Below are 21,974 nucleotides of genomic sequence, written 5' to 3' on the forward strand. Positions count from 1 at the left end.
GTATGCATTGGATGCATTGAAAGGTATTTAAAGGATGGGGTTCGATGCGTGGAGGAAAAGTCATTTTGGAATTGAGTCGAAAGTGGTTGTCAATCAGTCATGAATCCAACAAACAATTTGACTACCAGTACTTCGAATGATATGATTACTGAGGAGCCTCGTGCTCCTCATGTTCCTCGTTTGACTAGAAGACTGACGGGGTTTTTGCCCCAGGAAATTAAATCTATCGATACTATCATCCCATTGCAATCCAGAAAGACTTGGAGTAAGCATCAGGTCAAAAAGTTTGGTGATAATGATGGTTTTGAACAAAGGTTTATCGGTCACGTGGAAACTACACTGGGTCGCTCACTTTACAATTGTGATGACTTGGCTGCTTATGAGGCCACTTCCTTGAGTGTCCGTGACAATTTAATCATTGATTGGAATAGTACCCAGCAGAGAATCACTGCTCGGGACCCAAAGCGTGTTTATTACCTGTCTTTAGAATTCTTGATGGGAAGAGCGCTGGACAATGCGCTGATTAACATGGATGTGGAAAAATCTAATGGTAAGGGTAGTGAGAATTCCAGGGGATTGGTAAAGGATTCTTTAGATCAGTTGGGGTTCCGTTTGGAAGATGTGTTGCAAAAGGAACCGGATGCAGCTTTAGGAAATGGTGGCCTAGGTAGATTGGCAGCTTGTTTTGTCGATTCTATGGCTACCCAGGATATTCCAGCCTGGGGTTATGGTTTACGTTATGAGTATGGTATTTTTGCTCAAAAAATTATTGATGGTTATCAAGTGGAGACTCCTGATTACTGGTTGAAATACGGTGATCCATGGGAGATTGAACGTACTGAGATTCAGGTGCCAGTGACATTTTACGGGTACGTTGAGAGACAGAATGGGGACACAACCACGCTTTCACCATCTGAGTGGATCGGCGGTGAGAGAGTGCTAGCAATGGCATACGATTTCCCCGTGCCTGGTTACAAGACTTCCACTGTTAACAATTTGAGATTGTGGAAGGCAAAACCTACCACCGAGTTTGATTTTGCCAAGTTCAACAGCGGTGACTATAAGAATTCTGTTGATCAGCAACAACGTGCTGAGTCTATCACTGCTGTTCTTTACCCAAATGACAATTTCAATCAAGGTAAGGAGCTAAGATTGAAACAGCAGTATTTCTGGTGTGCTGCTTCCCTACATGACATTATCAGAAGATTCAAAAAGAGTCAAAAACCTTGGTCTGAGTTCCCAGATCAAGTCGCCATCCAATTAAACGACACGCACCCAACCTTGGCTGTCGTCGAATTGCAAAGAGTTTTGGTAGATTTGGAAAAATTGGACTGGCACAAGGCTTGGGATATTGTCACAAAGACATTCGCCTACACCAACCACACCGTCATGCAGGAAGCTCTCGAAAAGTGGCCAGTCGGATTGTTCGGTCGCTTGTTGCCAAGACATTTGGAAATTATCTACGACATCAATTGGTTTTTCTTGCAATCAGTTGAAAAGAAGTTTCCAAAGGATTTGGGACTTCTAGGACGTGTGTCAATCATCGAGGAGGCCTCCCCCGAAAGACAAATTAGAATGGCTTATCTGGCAATCGTTGGGTCTCATAAGGTCAATGGTGTTGCAGAATTGCACTCTGAATTGATTAAGACTACAATTTTCCAGGACTTCGTGAGGGTGTACGGTGAGAAGAAATTCACTAATGTCACTAACGGTATCACCCCAAGAAGATGGCTAAAGCAAGCCAACCCTAAGCTAGCCGGATTGATTGCCGAAGCTATCAATGATCCAGAAGAAACTTTCTTGCTGGACATGTCCAAGTTAACAGCTTTAACAAAGGTTTCTGATGATCCTGTCTTCCAGGAGAAGTGGGATAAAGTGAAAGCTGCGAATAAGCTTCAATTGGCAGATTTGATCAAGGCAGGTAATGATGGTGTTGACATCATCGACAGAGATCACATCAAAAATACTTTGTTTGACATTCAAGTCAAGCGTATTCACGAGTATAAACGTCAACAAATGAATATCTTTGGTGTGATTTATCGTTATCTCGCAATGAAAAAGATGTTGAAGGATGGTGCTTCCATTGAAGAGGTCGCCAAGAAGTACCCTCGTAAGGCTTCTATCTTTGGCGGTAAGAGTGCCCCTGGTTACTACATGGCTAAACTAGTGATCAAACTAGTCAATGCTGTTGCAGAGGTAGTGAACAACGATAAGGAGATTCAAGATTTGTTGAAGGTTGTCTTTATTGCCGATTATAACGTTTCAAAGGCAGAAATCATCATTCCAGCAAGTGATTTGAGTGAACACATTTCTACAGCTGGTACAGAAGCTTCTGGTACTTCCAACATGAAGTTTGTTATGAATGGTGGTTTGATCATCGGTACAGTTGATGGTGCCAACGTTGAAATCACCAGAGAGATCGGAGAAGACAACATTTTCCTGTTCGGTAACTTGAGTGAAAATGTTGATGAGTTGAGATACAACCATCGTTTCCAAAAAGTTGATCTCCCCACTGAATTGGACATTGTTCTCAAGTACATTGAGAGCGGCAAGTTCTGCACTGATAATCCAAATGAGTTCAAGCCTTTAACTGATAGTATCAAGCACCATGGAGACTACTACCTGGTTAGTGACGATTTCGAATCATATACCGCCACTCAAGAGTTGGTGGATGAAGTCTACCACGGCCAAAAGCAGCAGTGGTTGAAGAAATCTATTGAAAGTGTTGCCAATGTTGGTTTCTTTAGCAGTGATCGTTGTATTGACGAGTATTCTGAAACCATCTGGAACGTTGAACCTGTTAAGCCAGAAGAGTAAATGATTTCGATCGTTAACACTGTCCTTGTCCACATTCATCAGAAATGACTTAGAATGCTGGTCTGATGTTTACCGGTATTCACTAATTGAACATAGATTTTTTATACAAATATACTGTTTTCTTGTCCTTTAAATCGTAAAACTTTTTGTTTTGTTATAGAAAAGTACAAATCTTTTGATAAACATCTTAATAACGATTCTTTTAAGCCTTGATATTGAATTCTTCAGCCAAAGCTTGACCCAATCTCTTCAAACCCTCAACAAGCTTTTCTGGCACAACAGCAGCATAGGTACCTCTGAAAAAGATTTCGTTTGGATTGTTAATGCTTTTGGAAGATGTTGGTTGAGGAGGGACAGTTTCACCCTCAGTCTTGAACCAACTACCTGGGACAACCAACACTTGACTGGCAATGACCCTATCGTAGATAGCTTTCTCTACCAGAGAAGGATCGGAGCCGAATTTTGTAGCAAAGTCAGGATGAGCACTAGCATCGATATCGACCGTAAAGAACATACCAGCGATTGGTGGATTAACGACAAACGCCTTTGATTTTGGCAAATATTTGTGAAGAGCATCGATGGCACAATCACGCTTTAGAGTATACTCATGACGTAGACCGATCAACCAGTTGAGGTAGCCGTCTTGACCCCAGCGTCTTAAAGTACTAGAAACCACGACCTGCGTGAAGCCCGCTGGTGCTTGGATCGTCATCTCATGCAATTCAACGTATTTTTGCAGAAGAGCTTTTGAACCAGTCAACCAACCAAGTCTGGTACCTGGAGCTAGCACTTTTGAAAAGGAATCCATTCTAATGACACGTCCCTCGGTATCAACACTCAAGAAAGTTCTAGCCAATGATTTCAAAAATTCGTCATGAGTTTGTTTTGGCTTGTTGCGTAGCTCCTCTCTCTTCCCAACATCTTCAACGTATGGGTCCATTTGTAGGAAGTAGTATGGCTCATCTTCAATGATCAGGAAATCGTGCTTTTGGGCGATACGATAGATCTCTTTCTTTCTGTCATCAGCCAACGAAGTACCAGTTGGATTTTGACCTGTTGGGATGGTGTACAAAAGTTTTGGCCTTGGAGCACCTGGAGTCCACTCATCAAGAATTTTTTCCAACTTTTCAGGAATGATACCATCAGCATCGATTGGAATTGGGAAGACAATGACACCTTGAGCCTCTGCAGAGGACAAAGAAGAAGAGAAGGAGTGTGCCTCGGCGAGTATCACATCTCCACGGTTACAGAATACTCTTAGAGTAGATTCCCACGCATTAGTGTTACCAGTAGTGGCTACGACGTTCCAATCAGAATATTTCATATCGTGAATCAATTTAGTGTGTTCCTTCAAAAACTCGATAAGTTCCGGCTGACCAGCACTGAAGCCATACTGCAAAGCTCTAGCCAATGGGATATCCCCGGCTTCAGTATTATGTTTCTTGACAGAAACACTCAAGCTGTCCTCCGGAGATCCACTCAATGGAGCTCCAATTCCATTGGAGAAAGGTGGAAGTGCAGCATCGATCCTCAAATTATCCCATGGGAAGAAATCACTCATAGGCAAACCTCCTCCCAGAAACACAATGTTCGGATCATGGAATAAATGAATACATGTTTTCAATTGAGAAGGTTTACGAGCATTAGTTTCGTCAGAGTAAAAGTACGAAAAATCCTTCGCTTCCGGTAAAGTCATCTTGAAATGCCAAAATTTGGGGACTATTTAATTTATCAATTTTTCCAAATGTGTACTCAGGAAACTACTGTTTAAATATTGATTCACACCTTTTAATAGAGGTGAAATATCTCGAAATTAGTCATTATCTCTTATCGAGAACCGAGAAAAGAAAAAAATTGAAAAATTTCTACAATTCTCGAAGACTTGGCAGAGAAAGTTAACAATTCTACAACCGTCGAGGTTTAGCTAGCGTGTCTTAAACTGCGATATAGCTGGTTGTAAATCCAGCAGTAAGGAAGCTGCCTTTTGGTAGGAGAAACAGCGAGATTTAGGGATTAACAAGTGCTCTTTTCGAGCTGTTCGCACCTCTTGGAATATTCTTAAGTAAGCCCAATGGGCAAAGTAGGTCTCAAAGGAGTATTGAAGATCAATTGACCTTCTCGAAGATGTATAGACCTCTTGATTCGTCCATCACGTGCTGGTGTTGTCAATTCACTACAATTGATCAAGCTGAGAATATTTCTCGCTATCACGAACCTTTAGCTCAACAGCGCAGAAACTTGTCTTACTGGCAGTTATTACAATCGCTTAAGGATGCGTGGTAGCTGGTTGCAGACCTATATATTTGCTACGGTCGTTTCGGCGAATCCTGTACTCTCTGCTGTGGATTACTATGTGTCGCCAGAGTTAATTCCTGGTTTATCTATTGTAGAGGATGAGGAGCTGATTCCGGAGATGTATGCCGGTCATATACCCTTTGCTGGTGATCGGGATGGCGAAGAAATTAGTTATTTCTTCTGGAAATTTAGCCATCCACGCCAGTACTCCGATTCACTAGTCTTTTGGTTTAATGGTGGCCCCGGATGTTCTTCAATGGACGGAGCTTTGCTCGAGAGTGGTCCTTTCAGAGTGGATGCAGATGGATCAGTTTATTTGAATGAAGGATCTTGGCATAATCGTGCTGATATCGTCTATGTGGACCAACCTGTCGGTACCGGCTTCTCTACCTCGAACCTTGAGTCAATTAATTACGATGAAGATCTTGAAACTGTCACCGAACATTTCATGAGATTTATCGACAGTTATTTCCAGTCGTTCCCAGATGATCTAGACAAGGAACTTGTGCTAGCCGGTGAAAGCTACGCAGGACAGTATATTCCATTCTTTGCAGACGCAATCATGAGACATAATGCTGGACTGGATGACGATTACGTCAAGTATAAATTGAAAGCATTACTTATCGGGAACGGTTGGGTCGATCCGTCAACACAGTCTCTTTCCTATTTACCGTTTGCCGTAGAGAAGGGACTAATAGATCAAAGCCATCCAAACTTCCCCGACTTGTTGAAAGCACACGAAGAGTGCCAAAATGCTATCAATTCAAAGGGCTCGGAGGAGAAATTTTCATACCAAGAATGTGAAAAGATCATTACTCTGCTGCTGAAATACACAAAGGACACTTCTTCGAAGGTTGACGAGAACCAAGTCTGCTTGAACGTCTACGATTACACCTTGAGGGATAGCTACCCTTCTTGTGGTATGAATTGGCCCGAAGGGTTGCAAAATGTTCCTGAGTTCTTCAGTAAGCCAGGTGTAATGGAGGCTCTACACCTTGATTCGGAAAAGATGCAAAGATGGCATGAATGTGACTCGAAAGTGCTTGAAAAGCTATCTAACCCGAAGTCCAGACCATCCGTGAACCTTTTGCCTTCAATATTAGAGTCGGGATTAGATGTTTTCCTCTTCAATGGTGACCATGATTTTATTTGTAACAACAAAGGCGTTCTAGATACTATCAACAACATGGAATGGGGCACACACAGCGGATTCAGTGAAAATAGTCAAATTTATGAGTGGTACCACCTGGACTCACAAACATATGAAGAGCAAGTAGCTGGGTATGTTAAGCATGACAGAAATCTCACTTTCATTAGTGTCTACAATGCCTCCCACATGATTGCGAGCGACAAATCATTAATAAGTCGCGGTGTTTTGGACATCTATATGAATAACGTTCTGCTTGAAGTTCAAGACGGTCAGAACTTTTTACTCAGTGCAGACGACCTCGCTGACTTAGATAATGATGAGGAATCTGAGGATCAAGATGATGCTGATGACGAGGATACCAATAATGAGCACGTTGATGACGAAACCGACAATGAGGATCTTGATGAGCATCAATCTGAGCCAAAGCCATCAGACGAACCCCCTAAGAGCTTCAAAAGATTTGTTGTTGTAGCAGCAAGTTGTTCGGTAATTGCTGTCATCGCTTACTTCCTATATTTCAAGAGATTCAGGCGTAAAATACGGGCCATCCTGGTGGATCCAAATCACAGACATGACGCCCAAAATAAAACTGTCTCCTGGGCCGACGACTTGGAGGACGGTCTAGACTTTGACATTGATCAAGAAATGGGATCGAGCGGGAAGCCAACCCCAGGTAGTAAGAAGAAGGGATCATACACCAGTGTACCAAGCAACACTGTGGATGAATCGTTCGAGTTGGACGATTTTTAAATATGGTGTAGTAACATACAATGATCTGCGTGTATGATGAGATTTGTTGTACTCATTTATCGTAATCCATTTTTTCGTAATAGAGAATTGATGCCATGCTCACGGGCAAACTTTGGAAGTAGACCGAAAGTGATACTGATAGAGCTTTCATGGTTGGTATCACAATCAAAACAATTCAATCTAGAAGTAAGCTCCCCAAATGATAGTAAGTTCGGGTAGCTTTTGATTGAAGAAACATCAATTAAACTAATTACAAAGTGCACTAGAATGTCGGGACTTATCTGTTAAACTGTAAAAGTAAAGCGATGCCACCCTCAAAAGTCATGCCTTGCGCAGCCAATAAAGAACGATGAGCAATGCAAGTCCAAGAACTTGGATTAAGCAATTACAACGACCTTTACATTAATTGAGAACTGTATAGAATTGGGAGCCAATTGCTAAGTCATTTTGTAACAAATAAACCAACAAACGAAAATTTTGGGAAAAAATAAGTATCGAAAGTTTAATGTAAAGAAGATATATTTGTTCAGTCAGGAACAAAAAAATGGAGTATGTTCATAATGCGTCGCTACACGGCATTTAGAGCTCTTGCAATATTTTAACGGTTAGATCCAAACATTATTTTCAATGATAACAAATACCTGCCATCCTAGTATAGTGGTTAGTACACATCGTTGTGGCCGATGAAACCCAGGTTCGATTCCAGGGGATGGCATACATTTTTGCCCCATACAAACAGAGTCTATATACGCTCCCGAAGGCCCTCATTATCAGTACTTCTAATCTGAGGTATGAACTGCAGTGAAAGGCGATCTTGACGTGAATATTGTATTTTTAAACCGCTATATACAAAGCTAAACTATGGCTTTGGAATCTTTAGACTTTTGGAGATCATTCCACAACCATGTAGGAAGAAAATGAAAACTAAAGGATGGCACTCAAAGAGTAAATTCTCACGGAAAACACCTAATGGAAGGTTATCAAGTATCAATTCCTTTCTCACGAGGATAGCCATTCCAAGCACCAAAGCCAATGTGGTTGGCATGGGCAAACCTTCGAAAAACTTGGACTTACCACCACTATCCTTTGGCAATTGTGCCACAGTGACGTTAAATCTTGCCAATCTCGCTAGCCCACAAAGGACGAAGAAGGAAAGTACGAGAACGTCAACTGTAGTTTGGAATCCAATCGAAAATGCCACAGATGCTGGTGCCACACCAAAGGAAACCAAGTCAGCCAAAGAATCCAATTCTTGACCCATCAACGACGATCTATTCCTCAAACGAGCCACTCTACCATCAAAGAAATCAAAACACATCCCAAGGAAGATGAAAAAATGCGCACGTTGCACATAATGGGGCTTGTTAGTCAAAGTAAACCTCAGGCAGCTTACAATCGAGTAAAACCCACAGAAACCGTTCAACATGGTGATAAAATCAGCCATATGCAGATTTCTAATCATGCTAAAGTGGTATTTGTCACTCGTAAACATCTCAATGTCATTCTTGTTTGGTGGTTCCAATTGTGGTGCTGAGAATGAGAAGATACTAGATGCTCTTCTACTTAGCGATGGAGTGCCAATTTCACCGTCACTCTCGTCGTTATCTGTGAACACTTGTGCATGTTCACGCGCAACTTCTTCCTCCTGTGTCATTTGCCCTTTCCTGCTTTTCAACTCAGACATTGACTTAATGATTCATATAAAGAAGACCTCAATGTTTTATATTCTTGCCTTGTATTCAACGTGTTTATATGCTATTCCAAATTTCGGGGCTTTCCTCGCTGTTGCGATCTGTGAATTTTTTGACGCCCTCCCAATAAAAGAGCTGGACCCTCTCTACCAGGGCTCTCAAGCGAAAAAGGCGAACAAAGTATTCATTAGTGCTATTTAAAACAATGGTAAGAGACATCAGTTACGTAACTCATAAATCATCAAAGCAAGGCCTGGTGAAATTACTTGGCCAACCGACTAAGGATGTCAGCATTTGCTGCACCACCAAGCCTTTCATCAAAATCGTGACCTCTCTTCAGCATGGTGGTCAACAATTCATGATAGCGTGGCTTGCCTGCACCGTCGGGCTCGACTGGATTATTCTTCAGCACTTCGTTGTAGTAATTGTTGTAGATATCACCGTCGTAGTAGCCAATTGGCGCATTCAACATTGCGTCCGGAAGTTCAAAGGCATCCGTCAATGGTATACAGTCCTTTCTGACCTCGGGTAAGAGCTGTGACAATTGAGGCTGGATCACCTTGGATATTTGGTCTGGGGTGAAAATCTTGAACTGTAAGAACTCACCAGCATGCTTGTCAATGAAATAAACGGAAAACAATTTGTAAATGTTCCATAGAGCATCCTTTGATTTTGGGTCAGTAACATGTGAATCCTTCATGGAGTGTAATTTATCGTGATAAACTTTTAACATTGAGTGCAATGCATGGAATTTAGAGATCATGATCAACAATTTGGAGACACCATCGACTTTCTTAGTTTTTTCGATTAATCTAGCTGTATGATTCAATATTTTGACCAAAGCTACTGCCCAAACCCTGGTGTAATCCTTCAAGTCTTCAAATTCAGCAGATTGTTGACCACTTAGAACAGACATCAGGAAGCTAGGCTCCAAATAGTTGAAAGAATCACTATCCAACTTCTCATCAAATCTCCCCTTCGTGCCAGCTTCAACGAATTTCTTGAGGATAGATTTGGCAGATGTCAATGATAGAATGCTGTTATCACCTTCCCAAGTACATTGAACGACCCAGTCATTGTAACCTTTACCGAAGGCATTGTACTGAGAGTAACCCAAACCACCGCAAGTCTGTCTCAACTCATCAATCAGTTGTGCCACCAACCAAGTATTGGTAGCTTTTAAACTGGCACTATCGATGAACAAGTTCTTTAATTTTTGACTAACCACTTTCAACGCATTTGGATCCGTGGAACTTGCTGGAGAAGAAGCTTGATAAAGTTCATCCAGGGTCGAATAATAAACATCCATCAATTTGAAGGCCGCGGGTGATATCAAGTACGCTACAGCTAATTGAGGCAATACTCTGTATTGATGAAGTGGATAATCAATAAGCTGTGACTCTGGCTGGCCCTTCTTTTCGGCAAATTGCTGTCTACCAACGGCATAACGAGTAGCAATGGTAGCAAACTTGGATCCAAATCTGAACGAATCCATAACCATATTGACTCTACCGTTTAGCAAAGCACTATAGCCCGAAATTTGATCCAATTGAGGCTCGGTCTTCACAGTGGCACAACCATCTCTGGCTCTTACGATCTTTGTGAAACGACTCAACATAAACTCTCTAGGGATCACAACATTTCTGAACTGGATCCAACCGTTGTCGATACCATCACGCCCCATCTTGGCACCAATATCACCAATAGAGATCCCAGGTAACAACTGAAAAGTAGCTGGGTCCCTTAAAGGCACAACGAAAGTCTTTACACCATAATCCTTACCACTAACGATCAAACGGGCATATACAGCGGAATGCGTAGCAGAGTGCGCAGCACCACCAATCCACCACTTCGTAGCTGTTAGATCTGGAGTATTAATCACAATGGTATCACTGTCTGAATCATAGACAGCTCTAGTCTGCAACTGAGCTACATTAGATCCGTGGCCCAACTCTGTCATGGCAAAACAACCATAAATACCCTTGATAAAGAGCGCACCTCTCTCTTGCAACCAATAATGGATCTGTTCATCAGTACCATTACCCTTGATACAGTTCCCAAATAAACCAAGATGTACACCGACCCTCGTGCCCAATTGTGGGTCAATATTAGCCACCAATGATAATCTTTTATCAAAAATGAATAAATCTTTATTTGATAAAGGCTCCAATTTGCATTCCTTATCATTTTGTAGATCCTTGATCAAATCTGTGCCCTTGAAGTGTTTTCTAACAGTCTTCACATCATGCTCCATATATAGAGCTAACCTGGCGATCTTCTTTGCTGTATTTTCCCTCTGTTCATTCTTTGTCTGATCATAGTAACTGGTCTCTGTCTTCAAAACAGGATCATTCACAACCTCATCGATCAACCGATGTGTCAATTCACGCCTATCGGGAGAAGACTCCAGGAAAGTATTGATCTGATCGATATTGATCTTTGATTTTGCCCGCTCCTGCGCAATCAGTCTCTGAGGATTCAGCACAGGTGATTCTTGTTTAATAGTAGAGCTTCTTGTCATATTGAAAAGCTTGCTTTATTGAAAAGCCTACAACTACAAATGATTATTAGAGAATAACTCAAACATGAGCCCATTTATATATGTTTTCATCTTACCCCGACCGGCTTCGGAGTTTATCTCCGCAGCCGCGTAGTCACGAAAGCTGGGGGTAATAACAATAAGGTGAAACAACGTATTATACAAATGGCGTTTACCAAGCCACTATCAAGAGAAGAGTTAAGAAGAGAGCTTGGAATCTTGGTAACATATGCTTGCTTGAATAGCCCAAATCATGTAGTATTATGAAGCTTTATGGTTCGATTTATTTAATCTGGGGTTCACTCAAGTCCGGGTAACAAGATTTTGACCACAAAAACAGTCGGCGCTTAACAAGACCTTTCTTCCATATCCTGGCCACCTTGGCAACATACTTTGATTATTAATATAGTCCCAGTGGATGGATACGAGACAGTTGAGTATCAATGAGTCTGGTTGGAAGGTAGTTGGAAAGGTAGTTGGAGCTTTTTGACTCTTTAATTGCGGTTGTTGAAAACGATGTTAGAATTAGGTCGGATTGCTGAGCAGGAATGTGATTCAAAACATGTTTGAAGGTTCGGAAGTATGGAATGCCTTGTACAAGCTTCAGACTGATCTAGAGGAGAAGGTTTCGTAAGTAGCCGCCGAGGTCTAGGAATGGATCACGTGAGAGCACGTGAGCTCAAGACTTCTGTTACCCTTCTCGCCCCCCTTTTCACTCTGGGCGTCCCATAGCCGTCTTCGAGAAATTCGAGATACGCTTGTTTTGAATTGAGTTGGCAGAAGTTTCAATTGCTCCTATTCAGCCTGTATCAGAGATCAAGAAGTCACAGTGGGCTGATATACAGGCATTGACCCTCTGAGATTTAAGATGAGTGATCTACCGATTGAATTTACTGAGTTGGCTGATCTTACAAGTCTAGGGATTTCCCCTCAATCCTTAGATTTTAGATCAACAACTTTTGAAAGTGATCATTATGTCACCGTTAGAGAAACCCACGACGGATCCAACTCTGTTGCCATTGTCGATCTAGCAAATGGGAATCAAGTGACTAGGAAAAATATGGGTGGTGACTCAGCGATCATGCACCCTTCACAAATGGTTATTTCCGTGAGAGCTAACGGCACTATTGTTCAAATCTTTAACTTGGAAACCAAGTCGAAGTTGAAGTCTTTCACTTTGGATGAACCAGTTTTGTTCTGGAAATGGCTCGATGACGAAACTTTAGGTTTTGTGACGGCAAGGTCCATTATGACTTCTAACGTTTTCGATGGTAACGTTGCAGGCAAACCTCAATTGCTTACTCAAAGACACGCCAATTTGAACAACACTCAAATTATTAATATCGTCGCAAACAAGAAAAAGGATTGGTTCGCCGTCGTAGGTATCCTACAGGATAACGGTCGTATTGCAGGTAAGATTCAATTGTATTCCAAACAGCGTAATATCTCACAGGCTATTGATGGTCATGTTGCGATGTTCGCAAATATTCTACTGGATGGTAACATTGCTCCCGTACAAGTGTTCGTCACCGGTAACAGAAGCGTAACTTCAAGTACAGGTGAATTGAGAATTATTGAAATTGATCATGACAGTTCCTTACCAACCACATACCAAAAGAAGAACGTCGAGATATTCTTCCCACCAGATGCAACGAACGATTTCCCAATCGCTGTGCAGATCTCAGAGAAATTCGGGGTTATCTATTTGTTGACCAAATATGGTTTCATTCATCTCTATGAACTAGAAACTGGTATGAATCTTTTCGTCAACAGAATCACAGCAGAATCTGTGTTCACAGCTACTTCTTACGACAGCAGAAACGGTATTGCCTGTATTAACAAGAAGGGTCAAGTGCTAGCCGTGGAGATTGCCACTTCTCAAATTGTTCCATATATCTTGAACAAGCTATCCAACGTTTCTTTGGCGTTGACCGTCGCTTCCAGGGGCGGTTTACCTGGTGCAGATGATCTATTCCAAAAACAATTCGATTCTTTGCTAAACCAGGGTGATTATCAAAATGCTGCTAAAATTGCTGCTTCTTCAAATCAACTAAGAAACCAAAATACCATTAACAGATTAAAGAACATTCAAGCAGCCCCAGGTGCTATCTCCCCAATTCTCTTGTACTTCTCCACTCTTCTGGATAAGGGTAAATTGAACAAGTATGAAACTATCGAACTGGCAAAACCAGTCTTGCAACAGGACAGAAAGCAATTGTTTGAAAAATGGCTAAAGGAGGACAAGTTGGAATGTTCTGAAGAATTGGGTGATATCGTTAAACCTTTTGATGTCACTCTAGCTCTTGCCTGTTATCTGAGATCCAATGCACATAGCAAAGTCGTCTCATGCTTGGCAGAATTGCAACAATTTGAAAAGATTTTACCTTACTGTCAGAAAGTTGACTACCAACCAAACTTCTTGGTTCTCATTTCCTCTTTATTAAGGTCTTCTCCCGATAGAGCCTCAGAATTTGCTATATCTCTTTTACAAAACCCTGATACAGCATCCCAATTGGATATCGAAAAAATTGCAGATTTATTCTTTTCACAAAACCACATTCAACAAGGTACGTCCTTATTGTTAGATGCCTTGAAGGGGGACACACCAGACCAAGGTCATCTACAGACTAGAGTCCTTGAAGTTAATCTTCTGCATGCACCACAAGTTGCAGATGCAATTTTGGGGAACAACATTTTTTCCCATTATGATAAACCAACAATAGCCTCCCTATCTGAGAAGGCTGGTCTATATCAAAGAGCTCTAGAAAACTACACTGATATTAAAGATATCAAGAGATGCATTGTTCACACTAATGCATTGCCAGTTGACTGGTTGGTAGCTTATTTCGGTAAGATGAACGTTGAACAATCCTTGGCTTGCTTGAAAGCTCTGATGGATAACAATCTTCAAGCCAACATCCAAATTATTGTTCAAGTTGCAACCAAGTTCTCCGATCTAATTGGCTCTTCCATTTTGATTAAGTTGTTTGAAGAGTACAAGGCAACTGAAGGTCTGTACTACTACCTTGCATCTTTGGTCAACTTGACCGATGATAAGGATGTGGTTTACAAGTACATTGAAGCAGCTGCCAAGATGAACCAATTCAAAGAAATTGAAAGAGTGGTTAGAGACAATAATGTCTATGATCCTGAAAGAGTCAAAAACTTTTTGAAGGATGCTCGTTTGGAAGACCAAATTCCACTAATCATCGTATGCGATCGTTTCAACTTCGTTCACGAACTGGTCTTGTACTTGTACAAGTCTCAGAACATGAAGTTCATCGAGGCCTATGTTCAGCAAGTCAACCCGTCGAGAGCTCCACAGGTTGTGGGTGCTTTGCTAGATGTCGATTGCGATGAAAAGTTCATTAAGGACTTGTTACAATCCGTTTTGGGTCAAGTTTCAATCAACGAATTGACAAATGAAGTCGAAAAGAGAAACAGACTAAAGATTCTATTACCTTTCTTGGAAGAAACTTTGGCTCAAGGTGTTCAGGATCAAGGTGTTTACAATGCCTTGGCCAAGATTTACATCGACTCTAACAACGCCCCTGAAAAGTTCTTGAGGGAGAATGATCAATATGACACCATTGACGTTGGTCGTTACTGTGAAAAGAGAGATCCATACTTGGCTTATATTGCTTACGAAAAGGGCTCTAACGATGAAGATTTGATCAGAATAACTAATGACAATAGCATGTACAAGTACCAGGCAAGATACCTATTGAAGCGTTCTGATCCAAACTTGTGGAACATGGTTTTGGCTGAGGATAACAGCCACAGACAACAACTGGTTGAAGCTGTCATATCTGTCGGCATTCCAGAGCTTACTGACCCAGAACCTGTCTCCCTAGCGGTTCAAGCCTTTATGTCGAATGGTTTGAAACTAGAATTGATCGAATTGCTAGAGAAAATTATCTTGGAGCCTTCGGCTTTTAGTGACAATGTCGCTTTACAAGGCCTCCTACTTCTATCGGCAATCAAGTATGAACCATCAAAAGTTGGTTCTTACATCGAAAAGTTGGAAAACTACGATGCTGATGAAATTGCGCCATTGTGTATTGAAAACGGTTTGAATGAGGAAGCCTTTGAAATTTATGAGAAGCATAATATGCATAGCAAGGCTTTGAAGGTTTTAGTTGAGGACATCATGTCTCTAGACAGAGCTCAAAACTTTGTGGAAAAGATCGATACACCTGAACTATGGTCTCAATTAGGTACTGCACAATTGGACGGTTTGCGTATCCCAGCTGCTATTGAATCCTATATCAAAGCAGAAGATCCATTTAACTATGAAAATGTTATCGAGGTCGCTGAACAAGGTGGTCACTTTGAAGAGCTCATTCCATACCTAACGATGGCAAGAAAAACTCTAAAGGAACCTAAGATTGACGGTTCGTTGATTTTAGCTTACGCTCAGTTGGGTAAAATTCACGAAATCGAAAACTTGTTATCGACATCAAACGTTGCCAATCTGGAAGCGGTGGGTGACAAGTTGTTAGAAAATCAAGATTACAAAGCTGCTAAACTCTGCTATTTGAGTGTTTCGAATTATTCCAAACTCGCATCAACTTTGGTGTATCTCGAAGATTACCAGGCTGCCGTCGACACTGCAAGGAAGGCTTCAAACATAAGAGTCTGGAAGCTGGTCAATGACGCCTGTATCGACAAAAAGGAATTCAGATTAGCACAGATTTGTGGTCTAAACTTGATTGTGCACGCTGAGGAGTTGGATGAATTGGTTGAAATTTACGAGTCGAAGGGTTACTTTGAGGAGTTGATTTCTTTATTTGAAGCTGGTTTAGGATTAGAAAGGGCTCACATGGGGATGTTTACCGAGCTAGCCATTCTGTACTCCAAGTATGAACCAGAGAAGACTTTTGAGCACTTGAAACTCTTCTGGTCCAGAATCAATATTCCTAAGGTTATTAGAGCCGTTGAACAAGCCCATTTATGGAATGAGCTAATATTTTTGTATGCTCATTACGACGAATGGGATAACGCTGCGTTGACGATTATTGAAAAGGTCACCGATGACTTGGATCACGCTTACTTCAAGGAGGTTATTGTAAAGGTCTCGAACTTGGAAATATACTATAAGGCTATCAACTTTTATGTCACTGAACATCCATCTTTATTAGTTGACTTGCTGGCCGTTTTAACACCTAGATTGGACATACCAAGGACTGTGAGAATTTTCTCAAAGTCAGACAACTTGCCATTGATCAAGCCATTTTTAATCAATGTTCTGCCAAAGAACAACTCTGTTGTTAACCAGGCATACCACGATTTGATGATTGAAGAGGAAGATTACAAGGCGTTGCAAAGCGCTGTTGATTCCTATGATAAATTCGATCAACTCGGGCTTGCTGCTAGACTGGAAACTCATGAGGTTATCTTCTTCAAGAAGATCGCGGCTCTATTGTACCGTCGTAACAAGAAATGGTCGAAGGCTTTATCGATCTTGAAGGAAGAGAATCTTTGGAAGGACGCCATTGAGACTGCTGCCATCTCTGGTGATGCCAAAGTTGTTGAAGATCTACTTGTTTACTTTGTCGAAAACGACAAAAAGGAGGCATTTGTTGCCCTGCTGTACACAGCTTACAACTTGATCAAATATGACTTTGTCTTGGAGCTATCGTGGTTGCATTCCTTGGGTGATTATACGAAACCATATGAAATCTCGGTTAAGAAAGAGCAATCAGACACAATTGAAAAACTACTCTAAAGAGTTAGCAAGCAAGTCAGTTGCTTCTGAAGAGACTGAGGGTCACCAACCACTGATGGTGACCAACGGCTCCATTGGCTTCCAACCAACTGGCTTTTAGACGTGCGCGCCATCGTTCCTGCTAGTTGGTTTGAGGGGACCAATTGCTGTAGGGCGTCATGCATGGCTAGATAAGCCTTTGACCTGTATCATATACGTGAAGACAAATATGTTGTATTTGTTTCGCAAAATTATATAAAATACTCATCAAATATACTCAATCTTTGTTAGTAGAGTTGATCGGAATCGTCTGTAAAAGAAATTTTCTCGAATTAAAGTATTAAATGTATGCTGAAATACATCCGAATGGAGATTAACGTAAAAAATAGGAAGTCAAGATCTAAGATGGCAAAGTCGCTGAAGACAGAGCTATATTACTGTGACTTATTTATTAGACAAAGTGCTTATTACAAATCAGTCTCTATGGCCACGGTCCGCTTTTGCTGCTTTCTTCTCCAATTCATCCCAATCATCTCCTTCTTCACTCTCATCACCGCCACTAACTTCTTCACTGCCTTCATCACTGAAGTCTTCCTCCTCGGAATAAGCGTCTTCATCTGAGAAAGCACTTTCATCTGATGGGTCTTCTTCTGATGCCTCGTATTCACTGATCTCTTCCTCACTGGCATCTGAAGCTTCATCGTCAGATCCTGTAGCCAAGAAAGTCCAACCACCGTCGAGGAAAAATTGGTGGGGATCTTCTTGCAATGATTTCATAATTGTGCTCCAATTCAAGTTGATGGACGAAACGGTATAAGGGATATCCATGTCGGTCAACCATTGTTTTAGGAAATCCAGTGATTCGATAGGAACGGTGTTGACATGAGTAACAGGCTTATTGAAATCTTTGTAGACAAAGACCATATCGAAGTTCTTCAATCCGAACTGGACTCTTTCCAGGATACAAATCTCGACCTCTTCCAGGTTTATCACCAGGAAAGGGGGTTCAATCAACTGGACTAAACAGTCGGTTGTTGGCATACAGAACACAGCAGATCTGCTAGGAACACCTTGGAACCCAAGATCTCTGAATGTGCTTTCCACGGTAAGCATTCCATTTGATGCCTCAGCGATGGCATCTGCAAAATATTTGAACTCCTTATCGAGAGCTGCACGCTTCCTTCTTTCTTCCTGTTCTTGCTCCAACTCATCTTCATCACCATATCTCCTGAACTTCATCTGAGATTTTCTCCCTATGCTTGTTTCGTCAACTGCCATGTCAGAAGCTTCACGGTAGAATTGGACATCCTGGATCTTTTTCTTACCCATAAGAATAGGATTTTTCAAATGGATGTGAATGATGACAATCAGCTCACCTTTGCACGATTGGAAAATCAAGTTCTTAATATTAGAGAACAAGATATCAATTCTACTGTCGGTCCTCAAGGGTGACTGATATCTGATACCGTTTTCGTGGATAAAAACCGTACTAGGTACACGCTTACTGTCAGGACTTGGTCTAACAAAGATTTGGTCAAGTCTCTTCGTTCTGCCCGATCTGTTTTCGATTAGTTTGTCCTGTTGAATGACGTCAGCCAAGACTTTACGCTCTTGCTCACGCTTCGTAGACTCCTTCTTCAGATCAGTGATCTGTTTGAAAGCTTCACTGATACGGTCCCCATCCTGTGATCTCAGAGTAATAGAACGGAAAAACTGATTGTCTGGAGAATCCTCATAAGGAAGCTCTTCCACCTTTTTAGAGATACCACCAGCACCTGGAGAATGAAAATTTAGACGAATATAAGTGTACTCACCTTCTTCGTTTTTAGAACCGTTTTTGTAAGAGTTAATGTGGAATGGCACCGGTCTACCAAAAATGGGCAAAATGATCGTTTGACTTTTCCAATCAACGTGAATTCTCAAATCACGTACATTGGTAGGAATCTGCGAATCACGAACATAAGACTCATATTTTTTGAAGTATTGACGAGGTTCGCTCCCAGCACCATTGGCATCCGCTGCACTGAATCGTAACAAACCATCTTTTTGTAGTTTGTCATGTAACTTCTTCTGATTTTCTTTCCTGATCTGTTCCTTTTGGTTCTCCTCTGACTCTCCACGAGCATCACCACGTAGCTTGGTCTTTAAAATCTTGGAGTTTGGCTCTGGCTTGGAAGCCTTCTTTGGTTTACTCTTTTCATTCTCCTCTTCGTTGTTGAAATAAAACGAGATCTGAGCTTTTGATTTGGCGCATTTGGTCAAAATCTGGGGCTCTGCTGTGTCCAAAGATAGTACAACAGTGTCTGCTTGTTGAAGTGCGTAACTTTTGCCAGTCTTACTATCCTTTAAATTATTGAAACCAAATGAAATGTTGAAACAATCACCAGCTTGAATCTTTCTAGTTTCGTTCTTTGCATTTAATATGAACGTGGAGTCTCTGAATTCCAGACCCATCAAAGACCCTATGTTTTTTGTGAAATTTGCAACCAAATCTGGTCTATTTTTCTCAATATATTCATAAACCGAATTATAGACATCCTTTGCCAAACGCCCTTCCTTCAGTTGGTTCTCAATGATCTCCTTCTGCAATTCGAGTACAAAATCGTAGTTCCTAACCATTTCCTCGGAAGGATCGATGAGAAAAGTTCTTGTAACGTTGGAACAGTAATTGTTGTAACGTATACCACATGAAGCTAAAATGCATCCGTTACCTTGTAACTGATCGTTGTTAGATCTAGCCGAGACTCGCAAATCGAATTTACTACCTGATTGAATTATTGGTGAATAGGTCCAATCCAAAAAATCTATACTGAACTTATGACCGGACGGACACAGAGATGCGAGGTCTGTGGACATTTTCTTTAAAAATTTCACATCATCAATCTTGTTTTCGATTTTATCCGATAGCTTTGCGTTTGTAATCTTCAATTCCTCATCAACTGCACTGACCATCTCATCAGCCATTAAATCCATGAATTTGTCTGACGCTTTACTTGCCACTGACAGCAATGCTTGTTCAGTCTCATCCTTTACTTCCCAAATCTTAGACAAACCCAGGGATATATCGAATACTTCAAGCCCATTTTCCTTAACTGCTTCTTCCCACAATGGGTTCCATTCGGTCATGAATTTACCCTGGTACGAATTTTTCTCAGGCGTTCCCACTGCCTTCCCGGCTTCTTTCATCAGTTGAATGGCATCTACAAAGAGTTTCTTATTATGCTCAGGTTCTTTACTATTTCTTTGCCACAATTCTAATTTGACTTTCTCATCCTTAAAGAGATCCACAGCCTTCTCCAAATGCTTGGCTTTAGCTGCACTAGTTATAACAATAATCTTTTCAGGAACCAAAACGATAACAGTAGCACGAAACTCATAACTTAATAACCAATTGTGCAGAATCGTGGTCTTCTGGTAAGGATTTTCATCATTTGAAGAACCAAACACGAACACTAGTGAATTTGGTGAATTTTCAAATTTCGGATATTCCGAGTGTAGAGACAGAACTCTCTTCTTGAAAAGGTCAAAATCGATATTCAATTCCTCCATCTCAATTGACAATTCCAACGGCACAGTTCAGACTCACTCCAGACCCACAATTGCTGGTCAATAAGTGGTGATTTATTGCCTGAAAAGTTTGCCACTATTTCAATTTTGAAGTATCAAGACAATTTTTTCGGGTAAGAAAAGTCATAAGAATCTACGATAAGCTTCGAAAGAGCCTTTACTGTAACGCTTATTCTATAAGTCTGCTTATAATGAGTGTTTTATTGAGCAGATTATTGCAATGGGGCATATAGGATCTGGGTCACGTACTTTCTCTTATATCTGACGATTGAGGCGACGCACAGGGTGTTATGCTTGATGCTGCTGGTAGCCAGATGGTTCAGGACGACGTGATTGGGAATGGGCAGCGCACCAGAGTTGTTCTCATTGCTATCATTTTGGGAGTTTGTGTAACTATTCAGCGGGACGTTTTCCAAATGTGGTGGGAGTTGTGGTGGAGTGAGCCAAGCCATATTTTGATGATTATTTTGCTGCTGATCGAGAGTTAGGTAGTACTGCTCCATCACTGTAGGATCTGTGAAGACAGCCGGTATATCCTGAGTATACTCTAACGATGGCCCCAAAGTCAGTTCTTCACGAAAACGAGTGAAACCGTTCCCGATCTCATCCGGTTCCTTTTCGATCTCCAGTGCGATTCGAGATCTCGCACTCACTGGATCCGTCGTTTTACGCCTTGCTACATCATTCTTGTTCTCATTATCACGTTGTTTGTCCTTCGTCTGGGGTTTTTCTTGCGATGGTGGTGCTATTACTTCCAGATAGTTAACAAAGTTACCCATCTGATCCGTAGCGGTAGGTAAATAGTCACTAAATCTCAATTCATTGTCGACAATAAACCTAAATCTGTGCGTTCCAACTGGTAGTTGTAATTTAACGTGTAATAAATCAGGGTGTCCAGGAACTGGAACCAGCCCGATCATCTTTCTCCAACCAGTGAAGGAACCAGTCACATAAACTTTCTCACCACCTTGCTGCCACGTAATATCTACTGGAACCATTGAATCCTGACCAGACCCTTCTCCATGAGCTTGAGTTGTACCTTCACTCTCACCGTGATCCACAGTCACCAAAGGTGAGGCTCCATTCCCACTGTCAGCCTCACCAGCTTCTCGCCTGTCACTATTCAGACTTGAGCTACTAGTTCCGATAGAAGTTTCTCTTTCATCTCCAGAATTTGTTTGGCTCTCTTCGGAATGCTCCTGGTGGTGCGAATAGGGTGGAATCTCATCCTCATCATCATTGAAAATCAAGGTAGATTTGCGTCTAGCCATTTGAGGCCTTTGGCTCCCCAGTTCCTCACCCTCATCAATATTCATTTGTGATAACGAATGACTCAGGGAGCTATCCGTGCCCTCATAAGGTGAACCATCATCCTTAGAAGCATCTCTCACGTCCAGCATTGAGACGTCCTTATTTTCCTCTGCCATAATATTACTATCCACTTCGTTATGATGATGT

General features: G+C 41.4%; 8 protein-coding genes and 1 non-coding gene across 9 annotated transcripts; 4 read left to right on the plus strand and 5 right to left on the minus strand.

Annotated features, from left to right (window-relative positions):
* Positions 1-99: 99 nt before the first annotated feature.
* Positions 100-2,817, plus strand: GPH1 (glycogen phosphorylase; the record flags this gene model as incomplete). The annotated part of the gene is made up of 1 exon (XM_003681325.1): positions 100-2,817. The coding sequence occupies one exon, from the start codon at positions 100-102 to the stop codon at positions 2,815-2,817; it is 2,718 nt and encodes a 905-aa protein (XP_003681373.1).
* A 202-nt stretch (positions 2,818-3,019) lies between these two features.
* On the minus strand, positions 3,020-4,513 carry ARO8 (bifunctional 2-aminoadipate transaminase/aromatic-amino-acid:2-oxoglutarate transaminase; the record flags this gene model as incomplete). Its single annotated transcript, XM_003681326.1, has 1 exon — positions 3,020-4,513. One exon carries the CDS (start codon positions 4,511-4,513, stop codon positions 3,020-3,022), a length of 1,494 nt encoding a protein of 497 aa, XP_003681374.1.
* A 576-nt stretch (positions 4,514-5,089) lies between these two features.
* Positions 5,090-7,012, plus strand: KEX1 (serine-type carboxypeptidase; the record flags this gene model as incomplete). Its single annotated transcript, XM_003681327.1, has 1 exon — positions 5,090-7,012. The coding sequence occupies one exon, from the start codon at positions 5,090-5,092 to the stop codon at positions 7,010-7,012; it is 1,923 nt and encodes a 640-aa protein (XP_003681375.1).
* Positions 7,013-7,655: 643 nt separating this feature from the next.
* TDEL0Dtrna1H lies at positions 7,656-7,727 on the plus strand. The gene has a single exon. It is a non-coding gene; the product is annotated as a tRNA-His (tRNA).
* A 144-nt stretch (positions 7,728-7,871) lies between these two features.
* Positions 7,872-8,696, minus strand: CHO1 (CDP-diacylglycerol-serine O-phosphatidyltransferase; the record flags this gene model as incomplete). The annotated part of the gene is made up of 1 exon (XM_003681328.1): positions 7,872-8,696. The coding sequence occupies one exon, from the start codon at positions 8,694-8,696 to the stop codon at positions 7,872-7,874; it is 825 nt and encodes a 274-aa protein (XP_003681376.1).
* Positions 8,697-8,965: 269 nt separating this feature from the next.
* Positions 8,966-11,224, minus strand: POX1 (acyl-CoA oxidase; the record flags this gene model as incomplete). Its single annotated transcript, XM_003681329.1, has 1 exon — positions 8,966-11,224. One exon carries the CDS (start codon positions 11,222-11,224, stop codon positions 8,966-8,968), a length of 2,259 nt encoding a protein of 752 aa, XP_003681377.1.
* An 886-nt stretch (positions 11,225-12,110) lies between these two features.
* CHC1 (clathrin heavy chain) lies at positions 12,111-16,970 on the plus strand (the record flags this gene model as incomplete). Its single annotated transcript, XM_003681330.1, has 1 exon — positions 12,111-16,970. One exon carries the CDS (start codon positions 12,111-12,113, stop codon positions 16,968-16,970), a length of 4,860 nt encoding a protein of 1,619 aa, XP_003681378.1.
* A 453-nt stretch (positions 16,971-17,423) lies between these two features.
* On the minus strand, positions 17,424-20,498 carry SPT16 (chromatin-remodeling protein SPT16; the record flags this gene model as incomplete). The annotated part of the gene is made up of 1 exon (XM_003681331.1): positions 17,424-20,498. The coding sequence occupies one exon, from the start codon at positions 20,496-20,498 to the stop codon at positions 17,424-17,426; it is 3,075 nt and encodes a 1,024-aa protein (XP_003681379.1).
* Positions 20,499-20,728: 230 nt separating this feature from the next.
* Positions 20,729-21,943, minus strand: SIP2 (Sip2p; the record flags this gene model as incomplete). The annotated part of the gene is made up of 1 exon (XM_003681332.1): positions 20,729-21,943. One exon carries the CDS (start codon positions 21,941-21,943, stop codon positions 20,729-20,731), a length of 1,215 nt encoding a protein of 404 aa, XP_003681380.1.
* Between the last annotated feature and the right edge of the window lie 31 nt (positions 21,944-21,974).

The sequence above is a fragment of the Torulaspora delbrueckii genome, chromosome 4, assembly GCF_000243375.1.
Source record: "Torulaspora delbrueckii CBS 1146 chromosome 4, complete genome".
Lineage (NCBI taxonomy): Eukaryota > Fungi > Ascomycota > Saccharomycetes > Saccharomycetales > Saccharomycetaceae > Torulaspora > Torulaspora delbrueckii.